We start from the raw sequence: 22,293 nt of genomic DNA, 5'->3' as shown, positions 1-22,293 counted from the left end.
ACATATGCAGCAGTAGAATATATGAGCTCAGACTTTACAGTTTACTCTAAGTCATTGCTTACTGCAAGTTACATGGAGGCAAGAACTTTGCTCTGTTGTGTTCATTGATGTATCCACTGTTCCTGGAACAGTGTTTGGTATTTGTCATACAGTAAATTTTTTTATTAATTTTCTAAAAAATTTTTATTTTAATTCCAGTTAGTTAACTTACAGTGTTGTTTTACTTGCAGGTGTACAATATAGTGATGCAACATTTTCATATATCACTTGGTGTTTATCATGACAAGTGCGCTCCTTAATCCCCATCACCTATTTAATCCATCCCCCCACCCACCTTCCCTCCGGTAACCATCAGATTGTTTGTTCTCTATAGTTAACAGTCTGTTTGTTTGTTTCTTTCTTTCTTTCTTTCTTTCTTTCTTTCTTTCTTTCTTTCTTTCTTTCTTTCTCTCTTTTTCCCTTTTTTCCCCCTTTGCCCATTTGTTTTGTTTCTTAAATTCTACATATGAGTGAAATAATATGGTATTTGTTTTTCTCTGACTTCCTTAATTTAGCATTATACACTCTAGCTCCATCCATGTTGTTGCATATGGCAAGATTTCATTCTTCTTTACGGCTGAATAATACTCCATTGCACATATGTACCCCATCTTCTATATCCATTCATCGGTACATGGACGCTTGGGCTGCTTCCATATCTTAGCTATTGTAAATAATGCTACTATAAACATAGGGGTACATGTATCCCTTTGAATTAGCACTTTTGTAAATACCGAGTAGTGCATACCTCCATACTGTTTTCCACAGTGGCTGTACCAGTTTGTATTCCAATAGTAGATGAGTGTTCCTTTTGCTCCACATCCCTGCCAACACCTGTTGTTTCTTGTGTCATTGATTTTAGCCATTCTGACAGGGGTGAGATGATACTGCATTGTAGTTTTGATTTGCATTTTCTTTATAATGAATGATGTTGAACATCTTTCCATGTGTCTGTTGGCCATCTGGATGTCTTCCTTGGAGAAACATCTGTTCCTGCCTTCTACCCATTTTTAATTGGATTATTTGTTTTTATAATGTGTTGAGTTGTATCAATTCTTTATGTATTTTGGATAGTAACCCTTTATCAGATACGTTATTTGCAAATATATTCTCCCATTCAGTAGTTTGCCTTTTAGTTTTTTTTTAAATTTTATTTTTAATGTTTAGTTTTGAGAGAGACTGAGCGAGCGGGGGAGGGACAGAGAAAGGGAGAGACACAGAATCTGAAGCAGGTTCCAGGCTCTGAGCTGTCAGCACAGAGCCCGACACAGGGCTGGAACCCACAAACCGTGAAATCTTAACTCAAGCCAAGGATGGACACTTCACTGACTGAGCCATCCAGGTGCCCCTGCCTTTTTGTTTTGTTGATTGTTTCCTTTGCTGTGTAGAAGCCTTTTATTTTGATATATTCCCAGTAGTTTATTTTTGCATGTTGAAGTTATTTTTGCGTATGGTTTAAGAAAGAGTTCAGTTTCATTCTCTTGCATGTCACGGTCTACTTTCCCTACCACCATTTGTTGAAGAGACTGTCTTTTTCCCATTGGATATTCTTTCCTGCTTTGTTGAAGATTAATTGATCATATTTATTTTTCTAGGTTTTCTGTTATGTTCCATTGATCTATACGTCTGTTTTTGTAACAGTACCATACTATTTTGATTACAGTAATACAACTTGAAATCTGGAATTGAGATACCTCCAGCTTTATTTTTCTTAAAATTTTAAGAGTGCTTTGGCTATCTGGATCTTTTCTTTTCTTTTTTCTTTTCTTTTCTTTTCTTTTCTTTTCTTTTCTTTTCTTTTCTTTTCTTTTCTTTTCTTTTCTTTTCTTTTTTGTGGTTCCATAAAAATTTTAGGATTGTTTGTTCTAGTTCTGTGGAAAATGCTGTTGCTATTTTGATAGGGATTGCATTAAATCTGTAGATTGCTTTCAGTAGTATAGATATTTTAACAATACTTGTTCCTCCAATCCATTAGCATAAAATGTCTTTCCATATTTTTGTGTCTTTAATTTTGTTCATCAGTGTCTTATATTTTAGTACAGGTCTTTCATTTTTTGGTTAAGTTTATTCTCAGGTATTTTATTATTTTTGGTATAATTGCAAATGGAATTATTCTGGTTTCGTTGTGCTGCTTCATTATTACGTAAATGAAATGCAGTGGATTTCTGTACATTGATTTTGTATCCTGCAACCTTACTGAATTCATTTATCAGTTTTAGTAGTTTTTTGGTGGAGTCTTTCAGATTTTCTATGTATAGTATCATATCATCTGCAAATTATGAAAAGTTTTACTTCTCCCCTACCAATTTGGATGCCTTTTATTTCTTTTTGTTGTCTGATTGCTGTGGCTAGAACTTCCAGTGCTATGATGAATAAAAGTTGTGAGAATTGACATCCTTGTCTTGTTCCTGACCTTAGGAGAAAAGCTCTGTTTTTCCCCATTGAGGATAATGTCAGCTGTGAGTTTTTCATATCTGGCCTTTATCTCATTGTGGTATTTTCCCTCTAAACCTACTTGGTGGAGGCTTTTTATCATGAATGGATGTTGTACTTTGTCAAATGCCTTTTCTGTGCCTATTGATGTTATGTATCACGTTGATTGATTTGCAAATATCAAACCACTCCTGTGATGTACAAGGGGAATAAATCGCACTTGATTATGGTGAATGATCTTTTAAATGTATTCTTGGATTTGGTTTGCTAATATTTTGTTGAGGATTTTTGCATCTACATTCATCAGAGATATTGGCCAGTAGTTTTCTTTTTTTGTGGTATCTTTATCTGGTTTTGATTTCCGGGTAATGCTTGCTTCATAGAATGAATTTTGAAGTTTTCCTTCCTCTTATATTTTTTGGGATAGTTTGAGAAAAACAGGTATTAACTCTTCTTTAAATATTTGGTAGAATTCACTTGTGAAGTCATTTGGTCCTGGACTTCTGTTTGTTGGGAGTTTTTGTTTATGGAATCACTTTTTTTGCTGGTAATTGTTCTTTCAAATTTTCTTTCAGTTTTGGTAGGTTATATGTTTCTACGAATTTATCCATTTTGTCTTGGTTGTTGGCATATACTTTTTTTCATACTATTCTGTGATAAGTTTGACTAGAAGTTTATCAGTTTCATTGATTATTGGTTTTTTTTTTCTCCCAAAGGAATAGTTCCTGGATTCATTGATCTAGGTTCTGTTGTTTTTTTTTAGTTTCTGTGTCATTTATTTCTGCTCAAATCTTTATTATTTCTTTCCTTCTGCTGGTTTTAGTTTTTTTTGTTGTTGTTGTTCTTTTAGTAGTTTCTTTAGGTTTAAGTTGTTTATTTGAGATTATTTTGGCTTCCTTAGGTAGGCCTGTATTGCTGTAAACTTCCCTCTTACAATCACTCTTGCTGCATCTCAAAGCTTTTGAACCATTGTGTATTTCCGTGTACTTTTTTATTTATTTCCAGGTTGGCCCATTCATTGTTCAGTAGCATGTTCTTTAACCTCCATGTAGTTTGTGTTCTTTCCAGAGTTTTTCTTGTGGTTGATTCTAATTTTATAGCACTGTGGTCAAAATAGATATGTGGTATAATTTTATCTTTCTGAGTTTGTTGAGGCTTCTTTTATGGCCTGTTATATAATCTGTTCTACAGAATGTTCCAAGTGTACTTGAAAAGAATGTGTATTCTGTATTTTTAGGATGTAATGTTCTGAATAAATCCATCTGATCCAGTGTGTTGCCCAAAACCATTGTTTCCTTGTTGATTTTCTGTTCAGATGACCTGTCTGTTGATGTAAGCGGGTTTTAAAGTCCCTTACATTTATGGTGTTATTATCAATTAGTTCCTTTATGTTTGCTATTAACTGTTTCGTATATTTGGGTGCTTCCATGTTGGAGGCATAAATATTTGCAATTGTTACATCTTGTTGGATTGTCCCCTTTATAGTTATATAGCATCCTTCTTTGTCTCTTCTTAAAGTCTTTGTTTTAAAGTCTCTTTGTCTGGGGCTCCTGGGTGGCTCAGTCAGTTGAACATCTGACCTTAATTTTGTCTTAGTTCATGATCCCAGAGTTGTGGGATTGAACCCTACATTGCACTCCATGCTAAGTGTGGAGCCTGCTAAAATTCTTTCCCTTCCTCTGCCCCTCTCTCCCACTCACATTCATTCATTCATTCATTCATATTCTCTCTCTCTCTCTCTCTCTCTCTCTCTCTCTCTCTCAAATAAAAATAAATAGGGGTGCCTGGGTGGCCCATTCAGTTAAGTGTCTGACTCTTGGTTTTGGCTCAGGTCATGATCTCACGGCTTCATAGATTCAAGTCCTGCATCAGGCTTTGTGCTCCAGCTTGGAGCCTGCTTGGGATTTTCTCTCTCTTCCTCTCTCTTCCTCTCTCTCTCTCTCTCTCTCTCTCTGCCCCTCCCCTACTCGTGATGTCTCTGTCTCCCTCAAATAAGTAAACTTAAAACAAATGAAATTAAAAATATAGTCTATTTGGTCAGATATAAATATTGCTATTCTGGCTTTCTTTTGACCTCTGTTTGCATGATAAGTGTTTCTCCATCCTATCACTTTCAATCTGCAGGTGTATTTAGGTCTAAAATGAGTATCTTGTAAGCAGCATATAGATGGGTCTTGTTTTCTTAGCCATTCTGTTACTCTGTGTCTTTTGATTTACATTCCATTTATATTCAAAGTAATTATTGATTTATACGTGTTGCTATTTTATTACCTCTTTTGTGGTTGTTTCTGAAGATTTTCTCTGATCCTGTCTTGTCTTTCTCATGGTTTGCTTGTTTTCTTTAGTGATATATTTGCATTTTTCTTTATTCTTTGCATATATATTAGTACTTTTTGATTTGTGGTTATCATTAGGTTTGTTTATAACATATTCTGCATATAGCAGTCTGTGTTAACTCAGTGGTTAAGTTTGAACTCATTCTTCACTCTTCCTCACATTTTGATATGTTGTCCTATTTTACATCCTTTTATTTTGTGAGTTCCTTGACTGATATTTACAAAAATAGTCATTTTTACTGCTTTTGTGTTTCCTTCCTTCATAGTGTCACTTTTGGTCTTCCTTTCCACTCAGAGGCCCTTTAATATTTCATGCAGGACTGATTTAGTGGTCATGAACTTTTTCACTTTTTGTCCAGGAAACTCTTTATCTCCTCCTATTTTGAATGATAGTCTTGCTGGATAGAGTATTCTTGGCTCTAGATTTTTCCCACTCAACACTTTGTATGTATGGTACCCCTCCCTTCTGGCTTAGAAAGTTTCTGCTGAAAAATCCCCTGGTAGGCTTATGGGGTTTCCATTGTGTGTAACCATCTTCTTTTGTATTGCTGCTTTTAAAATTTTTTCTTTTTGGTACATTTTGCGATTTTTATTGTAATATGTCTTGGTGTGGATCTGCTTTTGTTGATTTTGTTGGGGGTTGTTTGTGCCTCCTGGATCTAAATATCTATTCCTTTTCCAGATTAAGACAGTCTCTAGCTATTATCTCTTCAAATAAAATTTCTACCTCTCTTTCTCTCTCTTCTTTGGAATTCTTCTAATGTGAATGTTTTTACTTTGATGGAGTCACTGAGTTCCCTAAGTCTGTTCTCGTTTTGCCTAATTCTTCTTTCTGTCTTTTGTTCATCTTGCTAACTTTCCATTACTCTGTCTTCTAGCTCATTAATTCATTCCTCTGATTCTTCCAGTCTGCTATTCATTGCATCAAGCATATATCCTATCTTGCTTATTGCACCTTTCATCTCTGATTGTTTCTTTTTTGTTTCTCTGTTAAAGGTCTCACCATGTCTTCCACTCTTTTCTCAAGTCCAGTGAGTAACCTTATGATCATTGCTTTAAATAGTCCATCAGACATGTTGCTTCTCTTTTGCTTAGCTTTCCAGCTATGGCCTTGTCCTTTTGTTTTATTTGGGACAGATTCCTCTGTCTTCTCATTTTGCCTAAGTTTCTGTGCCTGTTTCTCTGTGTTAGGAAATTTGCTATTATGTTTCCTGTTCTTGAAGGTAATGGTCTTGTGAAGAAGAGGTCTTGTAGTGAGTGCCCTGGTGTGTAGTGTCCACTGTGCTCAGGGTCTGTCTCTTCCAGTATTGTCTCCAGCGTTTGCTTCATATGTGCTCTGCTGTTTTTTCCTGGCCTTTTTATCCTTTAGGACAGTCATCTGCAGAGACTCTCTTTGCCTGTTGTGGGTAGTGTTTAGTCCCTGGTGTGAATGTAGCATGTTTTAACTAGATGTGAGACCTGTTGCCACCAGCACTGGAACTGAGGCTCTGCAAAACTCCCTGATCAGGAGACAGGATGTGGGCAGGGGTTTGGGCTGGTCTTCTGGCAAGGGCGCCTGCGATGCTGGAACTGAGGTAAGTGTGACTAGGAAAGGCAGTTCTACCAGAGTACAGTGGGGTGCAGGAACAGGCCTTGGTGTAAGCAAATTAAGTAGGCAGTATTGTCATTGCGCTGGATCTCATAGGTGGTTCTATGCTTATACTGAGGGACTGGGGAGGGAAAAGGTGGTTGCCTGTCCCTTTTTTCCTGGAGTGTTCTCTTCATGAATGCTGCCTCTCTGGGACACACTCCAAGATGAGGGAATAACCTACCCACTGTGTGCCCCAGGTGCTCTTCAGATCACTGTTTACCCTCTGTATGTTCGAGGACTGTTTCCCCTGCCTTCTCTCTAAAAGCAGTCCCAATGCCCCACAGCTTTCCCCAGGGTCAAGCTCGCTGACCTTCAGAACTCCAGGCTTTAGCCTGGTTACAAGAACTCAAAAAATTCATCCCCTCTCATTTTCCAAGCCAATTGCTATGGGATTCATTTCTCCCAGGCACTCCCCTGTGTGTTAGTCTGTCTGTCACCCTTCTCTGCAACCATAGCTTCCTCACTACCACAGCAGCCACCATCCTTCTTTTCTCTCCCAAGCCATCTCTCTGCACTTCCTACTTCCTTCATTATGGCCTCTCCTCTACCTTTAGTTGTGGAGTTTGTTCTGCCAATCTTAAGGTTGATTTCTGGAGTATTTAGGATTATAATTATCTAGTTGAATTTGTGGCTAGCATAGGGTCTTCCTACTGTGCTGCCATATTCCTTTCTCTGTCACACAGTAACATTTTTTTTAAGTTCTTGTTAAAATTCCAGTTGGTTAACATACAGTGTAATATTAGTTTCAGGTGTACAATATAGTGACTCAAGACTTCCATGTAATGGCCAGTACTCATCACAAGTGCTCTCCTTAATCCCCATCACCTAGTTTAACCTAGTTTAACCTAGTCTCCTACCTACCTTCTCTCTGGTAACTATCAGTTTGTTCTGTACAGTTAAGAGTCTGTTTCTTGGTGTCTCTCTCTTTTTTTTTTTCCCCTTTGCACATTTTTGTTTTTCAAATTCCACATATGAGTGAAATCACATGGTATTTGTCTATTTGTCTTTCTCCGACTTATTTCACTTAGCATAATACTGTCTAGCTCCATCCATGTAGTTGCAAATGGCAAGATTGCACTCTTTTTTATGGCTGAGTAATAGTCCATTGTATACATACCCCACCTCTTCTTTACCCATTCATCTCTTGGTGGACATTTGGACTACTTGTAATTGGCTATGGTAGATAATGCTGCTTTACGTGTCGCACAGTAAATTTTTGAATAAACGAATGTAGTTAAATAATTGTTTCCCCCTTTTTTTTCAGTTTTTTCTTTGTCACAAAAGTGTTTTTGGAAATTACAGTAGTTAGCTATGGACTTTTTGTGGGATTATGTATTTAATGAATTATTGCTATAAAATAGTGATTATTATTTGGGGGATTTTCTTTTCAGTGATTTCGATAATTTTTTTTTTTTTTTTTTTTTTTGCTACAGGAGCAAGGTATTTTTAACTTCTGAAAGTAGAACCCTTTTCCATGTTCTTTTTTAATATGTTTATGTGTGCACATACCATTCACTTCCAATTAGGCTTTTTCTCTTCACTGTTTCTTAAATAGATTGCTTAAGGAGTAAGCTACAGGACAAAACTTTCTAGCTGTATTTTAATGTAATGTGAAATATAATTTTGGAATGGAATAAGCCTAGAATCTTTGTCTTCTCTAAAATTTAAAAAGTAGCAATCATTTCCTCTTTGGTCCTCCTCACATATTATGCAGAGTGAAATTGAAAGTGTCTTCTTAAAACTGGTTGAATGTAGCACTTTCTCTTGGTATAATGTGCCAGTTAAGGCCTATAAACAGTCATGTGAAATGCTGTATGTAATTAAGGTTTTCTAATTTTTTTCAAAGGCAGGATCCACAGCACCACTGTTTATTGACCAGCCAGAAGAACCTGAGTCAAATGCAACAGATGGCATGGAATTATTTGAAGACAGTCAGCTAACCAGCCGCTCTAAAGCAATAGCATCAAAAACCAAAGAGATTGAACAGGTGAGAATTCAGTCTTCTTTAAGTATATAATCCTTTGTTCCTGTCATTTTGCACATGGTAATTATAGTAAATATTTATTGAATAAATATGTCATTTTGATTTTTTTCACTTGTGATTCTGAAATTTAAAAAATATCAAAATTGCTTAATTTGATTTCACAGTAATACTGATCAGTTTGGTCCCCTATTCTTGTTCACTTTTTTATTTTTTAAGTAAAAAGCAAACTTCTTTTTTAAGGAATATCAGTATTCGTGGTAGTATGAAGCAATTAAACTATTAAAATTAACAGGAATGGGCTGAAAGAAATGTTAAATATACCAAAATGTTAGCAGATGTTGTTTTAAGAATATTGGCATTACAGATGTTTATGTTTTTCATTACACTCTAAGCATTTTTCAAATAGTAAAGAAAAAGTAAAGGATAAGTATATAGATTTAATTTTAATGATATCATTCTGAAAAGTTAGGATCTTGTTTTTAATAGATTATTAAAGATTGCTTAGGGAATCATAGGTCAGAACCTTCTAGCTATATCTTAATATAGTGTGAAATATAATTATGGATTGGAATAAGTTTAGAGGTTTTGTCTTACCTATTAAGATTTAAAACTATTTTCTCTTCAGTCCTCTTCACATGTGCTCATTATGCATAGCAAAATTTAAAATGTTTTCACATGGAAATATTACCTGCCTCATGGTGTATTATAACTTTAGAGGATTAAATGAAGTAAATAAAATTTGAAAGGGTTTTATAACATGTAACATGTTGTATAAGTATTTTTTCCCCCAGTGTAATTAACATATAGTGCTATATTAGTTTCAGGTATATAATATAGTGATTTCACAATTCTCTACATTACTCAGTGTGTACAAGTGTTTTTGATGTTACTCTCCAGTGCTTTGAGTAAATGTCATATTGTTATATAGTCTTCTGAAACCTATTGGGAATTAATAAAGTTAAATCTTTTCTCAGGGTACTTTCCACTTTCATATCAGTTAAAATCTATTTGCCTTGGTTGGATAGGAGAACATCTTAAGTAAATCCTGGTTGTGATTGTACAGCTCATATTGATGCTACCCCAATGGCAAAGGATAAAAATCTAATAAATACAGGATGTTTCATGTAAGCCAGTAGAGTTTTAAACTGGAGGTGGTCAGCATGCTTGGTGTCAGTGTCAGATGCTTGGAAGAATAGAAGGAAAATGGAGACTGAGAAAAATCGTGTTTAATTTGGTGATATGAAAGTGGTGCCTTACAAGATACCAGTTAATTGAGAGCATAAAAGGTTTGCTCATCAGATGTATCTTCAACATGGATATGAATATCATTATCCTATGTAGAATTACTGTCCTTTTGTCCTTTTACTCTTAGTTTTCTTTGTAGTTTTTGGGTTATTTTTTTACTACTTGACATATGTTTTTATTTGTTTGTCTCCCTCCTAAATGGAAGCTTCATGAGAGCAGTGACTATCCCTTATCTCCATTACTTAATACAATGATTGGCATGTAGTGGGCTCAAAAGAAATATTTGTTCTCTGGATGGTGGATAGAGTCATAAACCTAGAAGTGACCCTTCCTTGAATAGCCCCTGAGTCACTAAGTCACTGCATCTTAACCTGATCACCTAATACGGTGCCTAGGCCCAGCACTTTGTAGTAAGTGCTTAATAAGTGTTTATTGAATGAATGATTTATACTATTTTTCTTTTCCACCTAAACGCAGTTATTCTTTTAATGTTTGTTTGTTTGTTTATTTATTTATTTTAATATAATTTATTGTCAAATTGGCTAACATACAGTGTATAGAGCGTGCTCTTGGTTTTTGGGGTAGATTCCCATGGTTTATTGCTAACATACAACACCCAGTGCTCATCCCAACAAGTGCCCTCCTCAATGCCCATCACCCATTTTCCCCTCTCCCCCACGTCCCCATCCACCCCCAGTTTGTTCTCTGTATTTAAGAGTCTCTTATGGTTTGCCTCCCTCTCTGTCTGTTTGTAACTATTTTTACCCCTTCCCTTTCCCCATGGCCTTCTGTTAAGTTTCTCAAGTTCCACATATGAGTGAATACATATGATATCTGTCTTTCTCTGACTTATTTCACTCAGCATAATACCTTCCAGTTCCATCCACGTTGCTGCAAATGGCACGATTTCATTCTTATTGCCAAGTAGTATCCCATTGTGTACATAAACCACATCTTCTTTATCCATTCATCAGCTGATGGACATTTTAGGCTCTTTCCATAATTTGGCTGCTGTTGATAGTGCTGCTGTAAACATTGGGGTACGAGTGCCCTTATGAATCAGCACTCCTGTATCCTTTGGATAAATTCCTAGTAGTTAAACAGCAGTTATTTAAAGGAGAGTTTCTCTTAAAAATATAATTGGTAGAAGAATTTGACTGAAGTAGCAGGGTAGGAGGATTTGGGGTTGTCATTTATTAATATTTCTCCTGTCTCTTATTATTCATAGTTGATTTATTTGATCTTGAAAAGATGAGCTACCAGTCAGATAAACAGCCTAGTTTAACAGTACACACTTAAAATTTTTAGCATGGAATCAGTTTGTGTAGTACTTTACAGACATCCATCCATATATGTTTGACCTATAAGTATGACTAGATTTCTGATTTCATCTGCCCATCGTTCTAAAACATGAAAAATCTGACACTAAAGAATATCGAGATTTTAATAGCAAAACAGATGACCTAAAAAATCTAAAAGAACATTACTGTATTCTGATATGACTAGAGAAGTAAAGATAGTTATTAGAAGTATTATAAAACAGAAAAATTAATAATGTTAAATATAAATAATTTTATATGTTAAAAATAAATTATTGTATTTAATAATGTTACTAAACTCTGTTCTTAATAGAGCACTTTGGTTTACATATATTGGCAAGAAAATCAAACCTTAAAAACTCCAAAAATGTCAGAAAGCTAGTAAATAATCATATATAACTATTTTATAAATTTGTGTCTAAAAGTTATAGTGATTGTTAAAAATGAAAAAGTAGTTTTAAGGCACACTTGGGTGGCTCAGTCGGTTAAGCGTCTAACTTCAACTCTGGTCGTGATCTCGCAGTTTGTGAGTTCGAGCCTTGCTTCGGGCTGTGTGCTGACAGCTCAGAGCCTAGAGCCTACTCTGTATTCTGTGTCTCCTCCTCTCTCTGCCCCTCCCATGCTCATGCTCTGTCTCTCTCTGTCTCTCAATAATAAATAAATGTTAAAAAAAAATTTTTTTTTTAAAGAAAAAGTAGTTTTAAGGGGATTTTTTCCCCCTTGTTTTCTTCATTTTCAACTTCTGCACATTTTAGTTTTAGGGATTAAATGCCAAATGAATAGGAATAATGCAAAGGCTTGAGAAAGCCAGCTAGTAGTTACACAGCTGTCCAGGAGTTATTCTTTATATTTTTCCACATGCTTGAAATATTTCATGATTTTACAAAATAAATAATAATCCAAAAAAGCCCACATAGATGAGGCCAACAATTCAGGCTTGAAATAATATAGAAATGTAAATATTGGTATAATGCCCAAGCTGCTTTTTCTGTCTGTTATATCAAGTGCAGTATGTTCAGATATCTTGTAAAGATAAATTACCACAAACACTTTTTTTTTAGCGTTTCTGTATTAGATTCTTCAGTGCTTCAACCCCAAGGAAATCATTAACTGTGGCTATATTGCAATATAAAATAAACTTAATCTCTTGGCCAAAATTTGGTTTAATTCGAAGTGCCTACAAAGTGGCTATTTGATGTTTAAGGGCATATATATATATGGAGGTAGGTTGTATCTGAATCATTTCAGTGAGGGAGCATATTCATGTTCTTTGCCACATTATTGCCATCTCATCCTGGACATTTAAGAATTTTAATAGGGTTGGAAATGTTGGTGCTTTTTGATAAAGCTCCCCACATTAATAGTTAAATATGCACAGAGAACCACAGTCTAAAATCCTTGAGCCAGAAGACATCAGGTTGCATCTCTGAATATTGTGTTGCTAGATAGAGATCATTTGAATCATCCCCTTGTACTTCAGTATCCTTTAATGGAGATGATTCATTCTATTGCCACAGCACATTTAGCCTCCTTATGCCTTATGTTTTGGATCCTATGGTGTGTGTGTGTGTGTGTATATATATATATATATATATATATATATATATATATATATTTTTTTTTTTTTTTTTTTTTTACCCTCATTTCCCTAGATTTACCCATTCTTACCCAATTTGGGCCACTTTCACATTGACTTACCAGAGTATTTTTTGAGGTTCCTAGCTTCTTAGCTTAGAGAGATTTCAAAATTTCTCCTGTCATTATAAGTAATTCCTAGATAGACAACCTACAAAAGTATGGGTGATTCATAATCTGACTCAGGTATTTGTCATTAACCCCTTAACTGTCATATCTCACAAGTCCTCACATACCTATTACTGAATTATTTGATTTGAAATTAAGTGCATCCCACTACTTGCTATTTTATCAGTGAGGAATCTTTTAAAAAATTGGCACTTTGAACAAACCTCACAAATTGAAATCTGTATTATTACATAGCCCTTCTTCCCTCTATTGTACCCCCGGGGATAAGGTAATATTTACTTTAACTGTTTGGAACCTTTTCATGTTGAAGATTTGTCCCTCATGATTTGTTAAAATTGTGCTTAGACATAGCCTATCAGTGAGATCAGATCCTCTGTTTTTTGGAGGTCTGGCAAAATAAATAATTATATTTAAAAATATCTTTGTAATTCCCCAGTGGCAAGATCTGGATTAGAGTCTTCTATCTTCTTTCTTCAGATGGAATCAGATAATCTGAGTGGATCTATATAAATATATGTGTATAACATATACATATATGTAGTATATATAACATAATGTGTGTATATATAATATGCATATGCATGTTCTGCCTAGTAGATCATACAACTATGAATGTCACAGTGGCTAAAATCCTCCTACAGACAGACATAAGTAGCAGAAAAGCAGTTAGCTAATTAAACAACTACTAAAGGTAGTGAGTAACTGCTGTTTATTAGGACTTTTTGCTATGCAAACTAACAGTCTTGAAGAAAGAACTTTCCATCTCTTAACCCTCAAACACAGTACTTATATTGTGACTCTTTACCTTTGTTGTACATCTGGGGGGCTCCTTAAAAGGAGAGCTTCTTGGATTTCTACCATAAATATTTTGGTAATTAGGTTATCAGAATTTCTCAAGCTTTAACATGCACAGAAATCATTTGGGGATCTTGTTAAAGCACATTTGGGGATCTTGTTAAAGCACTGTGAATCTGGGATCAGGCTTGAGATTGGAATTTCTAACATGCTGCTTGGTGATGCTGATTGTTCTAGTCTGTGGACCATATTTGGAGTAACAAGGAATTAGAAGGAGGTGATTATTTTTTCTTAAGTTCTTCTATAGTTTTCTAATGTGCTAAAAGGTTGAGAACTATAACCACTTTAATTTTATATAAGCTAAAGTTTTATCTTATGTATTTTTTAATTGAGGTATAATTAACATGCAATAAAATGCATAGATCCTAAATATTCGGTTGGATGAATTTTGACAGTTAAAACACTGTGTAAATATCACCTGTGACAAATATTTATGAAAGTTTTTCTTTTTCAGAACAGTTGATACACTGATAGTAATAAGGATTTAGTTAGGAATTAAAAGCTCAAAATCATGTAATTTGATTTGATTTATGGTAAATACCCTTCAGCCCATCAAGGCTATACTTCAAGTAGCAACATATACAAGCATAAATTTCAAGGAACACAAGAGATTATGCAGTGAAAAAGAAGTTTCCTTCTTCATAATTCTTAGCTACCCAGTTTCTTTCCCCAGCATATAGATGACACTATGTAACATACATACGTATGTGTCTACGCAGTTTATATGTAGTATTTGTGTGTGCATACCATGTATACACACATACTGTGTATGTATATACACACATAGATCTGGATCATAGTTGATCCTGATGAGTAGAAATAAAAATTTGTACTTGTGTCCATATTATTCCTTTAAGTACAAGTGGTAGTTTACCATGCACCCTGTTTAATATATCCATTCTGTATCAGTGTTTATAACTAGTCCCCTATTAGTAGATATTTATAATCACTTGTGAACCATGTTTAAAAGTACAGTTCCTCTGATTTCTCTACCTTTTTTAAAGTGTGTATGTAGGGGCGCCTGGGTGGCTTGGTCGGTTAAGCGTCTGACTTCGGCTCAGGTCATGATCTTACAGTCTGTGAGTTCGAGCCTGCGTCGGGCTCTGTGCTGACAGCTCAGAGCCTGGAGCCTGTTTCAGATTCTGTGTCTCCTTCTCTCTGTGACCCTCCCTGTTCATGCTCTGTCTCTCTCTGTCTCAAAAATAAACATTTAAAAAAAAATAAAGTGTGTATGTATTTTTAAAATATACGAGTATTACATTTAAAATGAGCAGTTTTGGAGAGGAGTTAGTTTAGTGATGGGTATCAAATGCTTGGGTTTGTGTCTTGTGAAGTGCTGTGTAGGTTTTAATGACTGCATAACAGATCACCAAAGTGTCTGTTAATAAATTCCTGAGTCCCTGTGTTATGAAATCTGTATGTTTCAAAACACTTCTCATGATTCTCACAGCAGGCCAAGAATGACTGGAATATATGAGATTACAGAGAGCTTCATTTCTTGCTTATACCAATCATCGTCAACCTGTCTTAAAAATCTTATTAGTAGAGGGACGCCTGGGTGGTTCAGTCGATTAAGTGTCCAGCTTCAACTCAGGTCATGATCTCACGGTTTGTGAGTTCGAGCCCCACATTGGGCTCTGTGCTGACAGCTCAGAGCCTGGAGCCTGCTTTGGATTCTGTGTCTCCCTCTCTCTTTGTTCGTCCCCTGCTCGCTCTCTCTCTCAAAAATAAAGATTAAACAAATTACAAAAAAAATGTATTAGTAGAGCTTGCTTGGGATTCTCTTTCCCTCTCTGCTCCTCCCACTCATGTGCTTTCTCTCTCAAAATAAATAAGTGAACTTAAAAAATTATTTGTAGATGCAATTTATAGAATCTAAACCAATATAGTTGTAGTGATGTGCTTAAAAGTATTCTTTAAATGCATCATTTGTGGTATTTCTTAAATCATGGAAAATTATAATTTGTAGGGGGAAAAGTCCATTTCTTCTTTTGTCTTATTTGGTGAATAATAACTAAAAAAAATTTTAAGTGCCATGAAGGCAAATTCATTTTTAAAATCTCTTTGTTTTGGAAAGCTATCTATCCTAACACTATCCTGATGTTGTTTTATGAAAATGCTGATATTTCTACCTTGAAATAAGTATCTCTGTTGAAAGATGGGTAGATTATATATCTGATAATTTATAGTTTAATTGTAGATGTCATTTCCTTACTCCATTTAGTTAAAAAAGATCAAACTAATTCAGAAATCATTTTGTTTCCCCTCTAGGTCATTAGGCTTATAGGTTAATAAGGTTTTACTGTAAATCTAAATCAATCTACTTAATACATAATTTTTACTTTAATTTGAATTCTATGTGTTAACCTTTTTTGTGACCATATGGCCTGCTTACTACTAGCTTTTCTTCACTTTTTCCTCAAAATAAAGAAGTTGTACTAGATAACCTTAGGTCCCTTCTTAACCTAAATCATTAAAAACTCAAAGTTAAGTATTACTGCTTCTGTATTCACTGTTAATGCATAGCTAATTTCATATTAAGTATAAAATTTTTAGGTATTTTGGTTTTTTTAGCCTCTTATATTAAAATGTTTTTTTTTTTTAACCCAGATACACCATTGCTATGCATCAGTTAGTAATTGCTGTTTATTGAGCTAATGAATTGTGCAGAAAATGTTTTCTTCAGTAAATAAGATGTCACATTTAATCAGTGTTCAATCTGTGGCTCTTTTTTTTTTTTTTTTTTTTACACAGTGTCTAGTTTCAGTCACTGTCTATACAGCCTGGTGATTCTCAGCACTATCACTAGCTCTTGTTCCTTCTCTCTCAGTATATAAAGGATATTTTGGTTTTAGGTTTAAAGTAAAATGGGTAGAAGATTAATCAAATGTGCCATCTTCCTGAAATGTTAACTAGAGTTAGGGACATGGTAAAAATCCGCTTTTAACACATAGTGGATTAAAATGAAATTGTTTTCAAAGCAGTGGCAGCTCTATTGTTGTATATGCATGATCTAAGCATTTCATGCTAACCTTACATAATAGAAACATTCTTTGTTTTCTCTTTTTATCAGAGCAAGTAACGAACTTCTTAAAAGTGCAGCTCTCACCACTATCTTGTCTAGACATCAAGTCTACCCTACTGTATTTAACAATGCATTATTACCAACCACTTGTTCCGACTTTACATATATAGATTTAGTAAAATACACTCACATAAGATTTACCCTTGAAAAATTTCTTAGTCTCAAATACATTAAAGATAAATCCTTTATTTTGGCCAAATTTCAAGGTTTTTGAAAATTACTTGTCAAAATATGGTCATACTCTTACTACAGAAACTTTTTGCTAAACTGTAAGTGTTTATTTTTATAAGTATTTTAAGAGTTTCATCTAAAAGTTGTCTCTTAAGGTGATTTGTATCATAGTTGAAATGTTAAAACCAAGCATATCAGCTTTTACATTTAAAAGTAAATTAGTGGGGCAACTGGGTGGCTCAGTTGGTTGAGCGTCTGACTTTGGCTCAGGTCATGATCTCGCGGTCCGTGAGTTCAAGCCCTGTGTTGGGCTCTCCGCTGACAGCTCAGAGCCTGGAGCCTGCTTCGGATTCTGTGTCTCTTTCTCTCTCTACCCCTCCCCCCTTCATGTTCTGGCTTTCACTGTCTCTCAAAAATGAATAAACTTAAAAAAAAAAAAAAAGTAATTTCGTTATTTTATACCTGATATAAACCTGTAAATATGAAGATTGTTAACTCTGTTAAGATATTATTTTCATTAAAAAATACAAAATTTGGGCAGTACAGATACCAAGCTTTGTAAGAACCATATTTAGTGTTTTACAAGTATCAAAAGAGATGAGGCCATGTTGGTCCTTGTCCCTGGGAATGTCATCACTTCAAAAGTACCCAGTTATAAAGTAGTTCCAATATAGGTGTTCCCTATGACATAAGTGTGAGCACAAGCTTCATTCTCTCACCTCTCCTCCTCCTCCACTATCAACAAGTATTAGGTAAGGATTTTTCTCTAGTGGCTCCAAATTTTCTTATTTTTAATGTAGTCTAGACTTTTTAGTCTTGCTATTCACTTCCTCTTTTGTAAGTTGACAATTTTATTTAGTCTCTGAGTACTTATTAAGGACGTATTATAGCATAGTAAGTACTGGATGTTTCCACTTTGTGTTTTAACTTCTCAGAGCCCTTTTCCTTATTTGTTAAATGGGATTAATTACATGTTCTCCCACAGAACCAACAGCACTGTATGTTGAACTCCCTTGTATATTGAAAATCACTGTACAATGGTTATGGTAGTGTTAAGAAATACATTGCCTGTTTCTCTGTTGCTTTGGAATATTGACTACTTTCAAATTATTTCTTAGGAATAATTTATAGCAAATCTATATAAGTTTAACTCTAAGGTTAGAGACTGTTTTCTCATCATTGCTGGGATTTGGGCTCTTAGACCTTATGTCTTTTTCTTTTTTTTTTTTTTTTTTTTTTTTTTTTTTTTCTTTTTTCTTTTTTCTTTTTCCTATTTTTTTTTTTTTTTTTTAAGTTTATTCTGAGCAGGGGATATGGGGACAGAGAGAGAGACAATCCCAAGCAGGCTCTGTGCTGACAGATGCAGGGCTCAAACCCAGGGACAGTGTGATCATGACCTGAGCCAAAATCAAGAGTTGGACACTTAGGCGACTGAGCCACCCAGGGGCTCCACTATTTGGCTTTTTTTTTTTTTTTTTATTTCACTGGTTCTAATCTGTTTTTCTAGATATAGGAATTGCCATTAAAAGGTTAATATTTCCCTCTCTTTAGAATTCCCTGCTCTCCCTCCCCATTTCTGAAACAAATTGCTCTCATAGTTTTCCTTCACCTGTCATTTTTCATTTTTAAAAGATGATCCCTCCTATAACATCTGTCTTCTCTTAACTGTTGTTTAACTCAGGTATTGTATACTAAAATAAGCTTGTCATTTTTATACATTTATTTACTGATACCAGCACAAGTTAAAGTCAGTTGATACTCTCAGTTCATTTATACAAGACCAATCCTTACTGTTCTGCATTGACACCTGTGTAATCAAGTGTCCATATATATGTGAATCTTTCTGGACTCTATGTCATTGGTCTCTTGATCTTTGCAGTAATATCACACTTTGTTATCATAGCTCTATAATAAGTCTTTTTATCCAGTAAAACAAGTCATCCTACCCTGTTCTTTTTCAAGAGTACCTGTACTTGGAGCTGTGAACTTCTGTAGAAATCTTAGAATCACTTTCTCAAGTTCTCAGATGCAATAAATAAACAAAGCCTGTTGGGATCCTGGCTCAGGATCTCTCAAGTTGCTGTCCAGATGATAATGAGGGCTATCAGAAGACTGTAGTAGTCTCTGAAGATGTGACTGGAGTTGGAAGATTTACTTCCAAGCTCGCGCATGTGGCTGTTGGTACAAGTTTCAGTTCCTCACCATGTGGACCTCTACAAGATGTTACCTTCCTAGAACTAGAGACCCAAGAGTCAGAGAAAAGGAATGATGCTTTGCTGCCTTTTTTGGTCTATTCTTCAAATCACATACTGCCTGGTACTTCTACCTTGATCTGTTCGTTAGAAGTAGTTACTAAGCCCAGCCAACACTCAATAGGGGAAGGTATTACACGAAGTTGAAAATACCAGGAGATGGGAATCACTGTGGGCTTTCTTGGGAGTTGGCTGCCGTATCTCCCATGATCAGTATTACCTAAAGGTAGCAGTCTTACTGGTGGTCTTTTCCAAAGAACCAACTTTTGGCTTTATTAATTTCTTTCTTATTTTGTATTTTATATTTCATTGAATTCTGCCTTTATTATTTTCTTTCCTTCTACTTTTTTGAAAAAAACTCGAGCTAGATACTGATTGATTTGTAGCTTTTCTTTTAACCTATAAGTTCCTACTCTATAGGGCTTTAGTTGAATCTTCCAAATGTTGATGTTATTTTTATTGTCATTTAGTTTAGAATATTTGGTGGTGGTGGGGGATTTTATCTTAGAGCTACATAGAATATTTTGAAGTTTTCAAACATAGGCGATTTCATAGTTACAAAAAAAATTTTTTTTTTCCTAATTCAAAACCCCTGTAGTAGAAAACATACTCTTTAGGATTTGAGTCCTGTGAAATTTGTTGAGACTTACATTGTAGGCCAACACATAGTCAGTTTTTCAAAGTATTCTATATACTTGAAAAGAAGATGTATTTTGTATTTGTTGAGGCCATTATTTTATTAGTATAACAATTAAGTAAAATTTATTGTATTAAATCCTCCATATCCTTATTGATTTGGTTGCTTGTCTTATATTTCTGAAAAAGTTCTATTAAAACTTTCAAATGTTCGTGGTTTCGTGAATCTCTTTTAAATGTTTTTATTCCTTTTATATATTGAGGCTGTGATGTAAAGTGCATATGAATTTACAATTATTTTATATCTTTCTGAAGTAAGTAGTTCTTTTAATCTCTAATACTGCCTCATATTTATCTAAGTTAGTTTTTCCATGATACCTTTTTTTGTCACCTTTCTTTTAGCTGTTCTATATTCTTGTATTTAAGTAAGGTATTTTGTTGTAAGCAGCATATAGTTGAGTTTGTTGTTTCATACATTTTGATAAAATAAGGCTTTACTTCGATAATCTGGTCCATTTATATTTAATATAGTTACTGATATATCTATATTTATTCTTCCTATTCCATAGTCCTTTTTCTCTCCTTGTTTCCTTCTTTGGGATTTAGAAAATTATCATTCATTTCCATATACAACACCTTGTTAGTTATATATTGCTTTACACCATGCATTCCTGACTTAGGGAAGTCTAATCCACTAGTACTTTTATGAACTGCTTGATGATCAATGTAGGCACTTTAGAGCACTTTAACTCTATTGAACTTTCCTCTTGATTGATATATGACTGGTGTGTTTTACTTCCATATATATTTAAAACTCCACAAGATAATAACAGTATTCTTGGCAGTTAATATTCATTTAGGTTTATTTAATATTTCCCCTTTTTAAAATTTTCGTTGCTGCTTATGTCTCCACCTTCCATCAAGGATCATTTTCTTCTACCCAAGAACAATGACTGAATAGATTCTAGTGTGTCATCACTATGGAATTTTATAGAAGGATTTATGTAGAATTGCTACAATACTGCTGCATTATTTTAGTAATTAGAATAAATATGGTAGGAATTTTGGAATTAGGGGATTTGGCTAGAATTCCAGTTCAGCCACCTAACTGTGTATCTTTGGGAAAGTCGTTTCACTTTGCCGGGCCTTGCTTTGCTCACTGCTGTAAAGGTAATGGTGCTGTTATCCACTTCATAATACTGTTAGAGTTATGGGGCACCTGGGTGGCTCGGTTGAGCATCTGACTTCAGCTCAGGTCATGATATCACAGTTAGTGAGTTCAAGCCCCACATTGGGCTCCTTGCTGTCAGCACAGAACCCACTTCAGATCCTCTGTCTCCCTCTCTCTCTGCCCCTATCCTGCTTGCTCTCTCTATCTCTCAAAAATAAATAAACATTTAAAAAATGGTTTTTTTTAAAGAATTAAATGGGAATATGTATTTAAGTTGGCTAGGACATTGTCCATAATCAGAATTGCTGCTGTTACTGTTTTGTCCTGTTTTTCGTGGTTGATGAAAAGTATTAAGTCTTCATGTGTGCTTACGTGCTTACAAGGTTTTTGTAGGTTAGCCTGGAACCCCAACTTAGAAAACTGAGACCTCAGGGCACCTGGGTGGCTTACTCCACTAAGCATCTGACTCTTGGTTTCGTCTCAGGTCATGATCTTACAGTTTGTGAGCCCTGCATCGGGCTCCATGCTGACAGTACAGAGCCTGCTTGGGATTCTCTCTCCCTCTCTCTCCCCATCTCTTTCTGCCCCTCCCATGCTTACTCCCTCACATGCGTTCGCTCTCACAAAATAAACTTAAAAAAAAAAAAAAAAAAAGGAAAATTTGGCCCAAACTTGAACCACATAATTTATAGGTTACACTGAAAATAATCTGTTTCTTTGGTAATTCTTGTATTTTAAATTATAATATGTGCATTTGTGAATGGATTCCAAATTCAATCCATTTGTGAATGGATTAAAATTATAATTCTATAATTTATATTTAGAGAATTATAATTAATGTATAATTAATGTCATTAAAACCAAGAAGGAAAAAAATGACTCTTCATGTCAGTTGCATCTAGTGATTCTCTCTTACTAGAAGTGAAAGGTAAATAAAAGTAGATACTGAATAACTGAGATGAGTAGGATGGTAATATTGTGATGTTATCTTGTCATCTCCATTTACCTAGGGTGGTAGTATTTATGTTAGGGCTAGGCTAGTAGGACTTGATTTTTATCCATCTACCTTTGAAGATTATTTTGCTTGGGAAAAAGCCTTTAAAACATATAAATAGCGATCTTATATTTGGGGTAAGGCTTTTGCCTCTTATTTATTATTTTATCCATATAATCCCCATGTTAGATTGATGGGAAGTATTTCGGGGTAACTTTGAAATGCTCATTTATGGTATGTGAATCAGTTTACAAAGTTATAAAAATTCTTTCTCAGCAGATATACTAACTAGTACACCTTTCCCCCATTAAGCCACTTCTTTGTATCAAAAATTTCCAGAACCTTTTCCTAAACATATGCACTCCATTGTCTTCTGCTA

The 22,293-nt window shown here is 34.8% G+C and overlaps 1 protein-coding gene across 9 annotated transcripts in view; it reads left to right on the top strand.

Moving 5' to 3' along the window:
* The window catches only part of PPHLN1 (periphilin 1), a 138,004-nt gene that overhangs the window by 89,502 nt on the left and 26,209 nt on the right, over window positions 1-22,293 (top strand). For all 9 annotated transcript variants that reach the window (XM_058743086.1, XM_058743083.1, XM_058743084.1 and 6 more), the window contains one exon: window positions 8,285-8,425. In XM_058743086.1, coding sequence (XP_058599069.1) covers window positions 8,285-8,425 — 141 coding nt within the window. The remainder of the gene's footprint in view (window positions 1-8,284; window positions 8,426-22,293) is intronic.

The sequence above is a fragment of the Neofelis nebulosa genome, chromosome 8, assembly GCF_028018385.1.
Source record: "Neofelis nebulosa isolate mNeoNeb1 chromosome 8, mNeoNeb1.pri, whole genome shotgun sequence".
Lineage (NCBI taxonomy): Eukaryota > Metazoa > Chordata > Mammalia > Carnivora > Felidae > Neofelis > Neofelis nebulosa.
Note: the sequence above shows the minus strand (reverse complement) of the source record. Positions and strands in the feature narration are given on the sequence as shown.